This window comes from Ictidomys tridecemlineatus, chromosome 16 (assembly GCF_052094955.1).
Source record: "Ictidomys tridecemlineatus isolate mIctTri1 chromosome 16, mIctTri1.hap1, whole genome shotgun sequence".
Classification (NCBI taxonomy): domain Eukaryota; kingdom Metazoa; phylum Chordata; class Mammalia; order Rodentia; family Sciuridae; genus Ictidomys; species Ictidomys tridecemlineatus.
This window is the reverse complement of record NC_135492.1, coordinates 16,789,709-16,795,466: the sequence shown is the minus strand read 5'-3', so window position 1 is coordinate 16,795,466 and position 5,758 is coordinate 16,789,709. Positions and strand designations below refer to the sequence as shown.

At 41.3% G+C, this 5,758-nt stretch overlaps 1 protein-coding gene across 1 annotated transcript; it reads right to left on the bottom strand.

Moving 5' to 3' along the window:
* Window positions 1-1,567: 1,567 nt before the first annotated feature.
* On the bottom strand, window positions 1,568-2,466 carry LOC101964639 (putative vomeronasal receptor-like protein 4). Its single transcript, XM_078033640.1, has 2 exons — window positions 1,943-2,466; window positions 1,568-1,808 (listed from the first exon to the last, which is right to left on the bottom strand). Exons 1-2 carry the CDS (start codon window positions 2,464-2,466, stop codon window positions 1,568-1,570), a joined length of 765 nt encoding a protein of 254 aa, XP_077889766.1.
* Between the last annotated feature and the right edge of the window lie 3,292 nt (window positions 2,467-5,758).

The window sequence follows — 5,758 nt, the reverse complement described above, 5'->3', positions numbered from 1 at the left end:
ATAAAGTCAGGATTCCTCCTATAGGACCCAAGACCACTGGGAAAATTAGGATCAAGGTTTAGGAAGAAGCTAGAGCCACATGTGACTCGGCAGAGTAGCTTCTCAGTTCCTGAAAGCCGGTATTCCTAACAACTCTGAGTTGGTGGTCCAGAGTACGGTTGGGGTCTGCAGCGCCACAGTGCCTTCCTGTCACCAGAGTTTATACCTGCCATCATTGAGCAGGATCCCAGCATTTTCAGGTTTTTTTGGGGGGTTTGTTTTTAAATGAGATTCATTTCTCCTAATAGTGTCCATTTGAAAATCAGATCTAGTGATATTTGAAATGGTGCAGTGTTATTACAACCTTTCCTGGTTCCCTAGCTTTTAATAACCACCAAAGGAAACCAGGTGTCCCTCAGGCATACAGTCAATCTCCTGCCCTCCCAGGACTTGGTCACCAACTTCTGCTCTGTGACTCTGGGTTTTCCATATTCTGCATAATTCCTAAGAGTGGAGTATACATATATCCATGATTTAAAAAAAATATTGATTTTTTTAAATACACGACAATGGAATGCATTACAATTCTCATTACACATATATAGCACAATTTTTTAAATACAGAAAAAGTGTGTTGACACCAATTTATGTCTTCATATGTGGACTTTGGATGATGATGTCCATCACATTACCCCATCCTTGCTAATCTCCTGTCCCATCCTCTCCCTCCCGTCTGACCTATCTAGACTCTATCTATTTCTCCCATGCTCCCCCTCCCTACAACACTATGAGTCAGCCTCCTTATATGAGAGAAAAAGTTCATCATTTGAGTTTTTTTTTTTTTTTTTGCAATTGGCTAACTTCCCTTAGCATTATTTTCTATATACACAATGGAATTTTACTCAGCAATCTGTGATGTTTTTGTCTGTTTTTTTAGCTGAATACTTTTGTAATTCATCCATATTGTTGCATGTATCATTTCTCTTTATGGCAGAGTGATATTCTATATCTATAAATTATATATATATATATATATATATATATATATATATATATATATATATGCTTACATGTTTGTGTATATGGATATATAGTGTGCCTGTTCATACACACATCTCTAGCCCCACTGCATTTGTTTATTTTTTTTTCTTTTTCCTGTAGTTGCTGTGGATTGAACCCATGGCCTGGACCATGCTACACAATATCTATTCTTTTCTTGATGGACATTTAGGGTTATGGCACTGCCTGATTGATAGCCATATGCTAGTCTTCTTTTTAAAATAGTATATATTCAGACAGAATAAGGAAAAATGTGGCTCTAATAGAACTTCTTTAAAAGAAGTTTTCATGAAGCAAAAGAAAGAAAATAAGATGAGACTGTAAAATTCCGTGGATGTACCTAAAGACACTGATGCAGATATCAAGTAAAACCATACATAAGGTCATTTTTAGTCACATAGATAACCTTACCAGACAGTAAATCTGGTGTACTTGCTGAAATCATTTCAGAAAGAAGTTTGTGTGGATAGAGGGATTTGTAAGCGAGAGTGGAGGAGCTGCGTCTTGTCAGTATCAGAGCTTTGTTCCTTCACTGGGCTCCTTTGATGTTCAGGATTTGCTTGTCCGCCCTGAGCAGTACCAGGGGACTGAGCATGCCATAACCGCTGGTCACTGTATTGTGGATGCTCCAGAGCATGGGGACATTTCTCCTCATCCCGCTGATGAGCAGGGAGAGTGCAGAGTCTGCACAGTACAGGGTGGCAAAGCAGTCTAGCAGTTGCAGGTCGCTGGGAGTGGCCCTGTGCTCAGGGGAGGTCTGGGGGGCCAGCCTAAAGTCGTGGAGGGACAGGAAGCGCTGCTAATGTCTGTGCAGAAGGGTGGCCATATACCCACTGGACAGGCCATGAGGCCCTCGAAGAAGATGTCTCTGAGCATTATCAGGAAGAGGAAAACACCCCTGTACCTCAGCAGGAAAGAGCAGTGGCTGTTGACAAAGAGAAGACCTGGCTGCCTGGCACTTGGGGTGGCCACCCTGCAGAGCAGCTGGTCGCTGATAATGGCCATGGTGAGGACCCACAGGAACAGACATGCCCCCAGGATGGGGTTTGCAGATTTGACTTTGAAGTCGGCCAGCAAGGAGCCACTGGCGCTGATGGTGAGGGCCTGGAGCACACTCAGGACACAGGTGGTGCCGAGGGACAGTTCCCTCATGACTTTGTGCAGGAATACCAGCATTTTGCATTTGACGTCACTTGAAATGTCCTGCACTACCCAGATGTCTGTAGATACTAAAAGGGCCACAATGAGGAGTAGGACAATGTGTGCCAGAGCCAGGTGGGTGATGGGGAGGTCCCTGAGCCTGGGTTTGTGGCCCTTGAGGATGGCGGCCAGGCGGAGACAGAGCAGACAGGTGTTGGCTGAGATCCCGGCCCCACCCTGCAGGTAAAAGGCCCTTCTTGAGACCCTGAGTCTGGAATCTCGGTCCATCTTCATGGGGATGTTGAAGCAAATGCCATGTTTCTGCAGAGAGAACCAGAAGTGTTTGACAGCAGCAGAATTTTGTCATCATGTCACATTTTACAGTTACTAGAATCATCATTTACTCAAAAAACATTCTTTGGAAGTAGAATAGCCTCATATTTCCACTATCATTGTAAATTCAAGGGATGGTGTGTGGCTCGGGGGCAGAATGATGGTCATCCTGCAAGAAACCTGGTCCACCCTAACACAGACCAAGGAGAAAATCAATTAAAAATAATTAACTAAATTTAGCTTGTGCACCACTCCTTGAGATCAATGATTTTGTAGAAGCCCCTAACCTCAGGGAGGTGGTGATGCCTTCCCCTCTATTTGGTGGACCTACTGCATTTTCCTTTAGATTATAAATTCCATCACCCCCTTTTAATCTCTTCCTTCCAAGTTTCTAAGATGTGGTCCTGTTTGTCCTGGGAACAGCATCTCTGAAACACTGCTACTACGGAGACATTGCCCAGGGAAAGTTGTAGACCCCCCAGATTGGAGTTGGAAATGGATCCTCTAGGAGGAAAACTTCTCCTGCTCTCTCTTTATAGAGTGTACAATTGGGAAGAATTGTGTACTTATATGTACTGCCCCTCCATAGCATCCTCTAATCCAGTCACCGTCACTTACCATCAGGGTCAGCCATGTAGCCTCATGTGAAACATTTCAACTCTGTTTGCATCCTGAGTCAAAGAGGGGGAAGGTTTTGTGCCCTGGCCCTTTTGGTGTGAGCCAAATTGGTGAGAGTCCTGTGACAGGTGAAGCTAATATCCTTGTGTTGGCGTTGGGCTGATTCCTACCCAAGGTGTGTGTATGTGTTTTGTAAAGTAGGATCAGGAGATGTGGAAACAGGAGTAGTGCTGTCACTCACCTCTTGCTGACATTAGCTGGAGATCCAGCCCAGGGTCATTTATAGAAATCAACAAAGGGGACATTTTTTCAGGAAGAGAACTGGTGCCTGGACACAGGGGTGCCTTACCTCTGAGCAACATCCTCAACCCCCAGCCCTTTTTATTTGTTTTTTAATATGGGGACAGTTTTTCACTGAGGATCTTAGGACCTCACTAAGTTTTTGAGGCTGGACTTGAACTTGGCATCCTCCTGTCTGAGACTCCCAAGTTCCTGGATCTGTGGTCACATGTATGCCTGGTGCAAGGAGAGTTTAGCCAACAGTTTACCTGTTTGCTTGCCTCTCCTCGAATAAAAGAAGAGGTCTCATACACACTCTTTGTAAATTCAATAAAACTTTCAATTTCAAGGGAAATTAATCATTTCAAAACTAAGTTCCAGGCACTGGTAACAGGATCAATAAAATTCACCCATTACATTCTAGTTGGCCTGTTCCTCCAAGGAGGAATAGGGAGTGTCTGCAATGAGCAAGGTGAAGTCGAGCTGCATGTTTTCCATTTGAATTGTTCCTGTTTGGAAAATGCTGGAACATTCCTTAGCTCAAAAATCTCTAGATGCATATTCATTCAGACCCCAAAGGACACCTGAGTGCTGGGAGCAGACCCCTGAGCCATTGAGTGTCCTTCAGGGACTCTGCCCTTGTTTCCCGAGCTTCTGCAATTCTGCTTCCAATGCCTGCATCCAGACATTTGGGAACAAGATGGAAAAGATCTCTATTATTGTCTAATTGCCATTTAGTGTCCTTTAAAATTACATGGATTCATGAAGGTTATTATCCATAATTTACCTTGATGAATGTGCAAATGTAAATTCTGTGATCATTCAGTGACTGGATAGAAACTGTTCTTGGACTATATTTTTATGAAGATCATTTTCATTTCCAAACATCATTAATCAAGATTAGCATGGCAAGAACACACACACACACACACACACCAAAAAAAAAAAAAAACTTTAGAAAATGAAATGTATCTCATGGAAGATAAAATAAGCTTCCTGTAGATTACTGTAAGCTGCTCTTTTTTTGCCACAGAAACTTCAGTGAAATTATAGTAAAGATGTGGTTTATTTCCAGAGGCACCAGTAAATCTAACAGAAGCAGAATATGTCTTACTCTTTCAGAAATCACACGTTTGCAAAAATTCTTGTCTATAATTCTCTGTGCTGTCTCAGGGATTTAGTAAAAAATAAAGCTAACAGATCCGCCGGGAGAGGGCAAGGACTCTAGCAATTTTTAGAAATCGTGGAACAATTTATTTATTCTAGTATTTTTAATGTATTTTTATAGTTATAGATGGACACAAAACATTTATTTTTATATGGTGCTGAGGATGGAGCCCAGTGCCTCACATGTGCCAGGCGAGCGAGTGCCCTGCACCTGGGCCCTGGCCCCTGCCCCTGAGCCCCAGCCCCATTTTATTGCGTTTTTAAATCTATTTTTATCCCTGGAATGGACATATATATAAATTTACATGAAAGAATTGCATTTTCTAGAAAATTCTGGGGTTAAATTATTCCTTCTCTCCATGGTTTGCATTAGTAAAGACTCTAAATCTAAACATAAGCTCAGTGAACCTCAGAGTTTCAGAAACACAATAGGTGTCAAGGAACAGTGTTTCCAACATGAGGAGGTCCTAAATGTCATCAGATTAATGTCCCTGGGCTCTGCGTTCTAATACCAATACAGAGAGATCAGCTGTGAAAGCATTGTATATTTTATTTGGTAATGAAATTCATTCTATTTGTCTATCTCTATACATCCTTAGGGTTTCCATTTTTAATTTTGTAAAGTATTTTAATTGGTAGCAAACTATTGAATCACATATCTTTTTACTTTTTTGGGTATTGTTTTTTACTGATTATTTTTAGTTATTTATAACATTAGGATTAAGTTTGACAGAATCGCCAAAGCATGAAATACAGTTTGTTCTAATTCAGTCCCCAGCATTCCCTCTCACCTCCCTTCTCTTAACTCTATGTATCCCTCTGAAATTTATTTATGGAATTTGTAAATATGTATTTTTTTAGTTGAAGGTGGATATGTCCCTTTATTTTTAAGTGGTGCTGAGGTTGGAACCCATTCCTCACCCATGCTAGGTGAGTGTTCTGCTCCTGAGCCCCAGCCCCAGCCCTCTTCCCTTTTTTCTTTGAGGACATTTTCAAAAGGCATGAACATTGTCTAAATTTAAAATAACAACTATGTGATAGTGAAGAAGAAATAATTAATCATTCACATGTAGTGAACTTGGGTACATTTAAAACAATTAAATTTTGTCAACTTTTTGTAAGTTTCTATTATGACTAATATTAGATAGGATTTTTAGTTTGCATGTCTGAGCTTTTGAGTCAA

Excerpts from the sequence above, each read along its gene's own strand:
- LOC101964639 (XM_078033640.1), bottom strand. The coding sequence starts at position 2,466 with ATGGACCGAGATTCCAGACTCAGGGTCTCAAGAAGGGCCTTTTACCTG. Across the intron at positions 1,809-1,942 it reads CACTGCTCTTTCCTGCTGAG|GCTGGCCCCCCAGACCTCCC; the intron begins GTACAGGGGTGT and ends CCACGACTTTAG.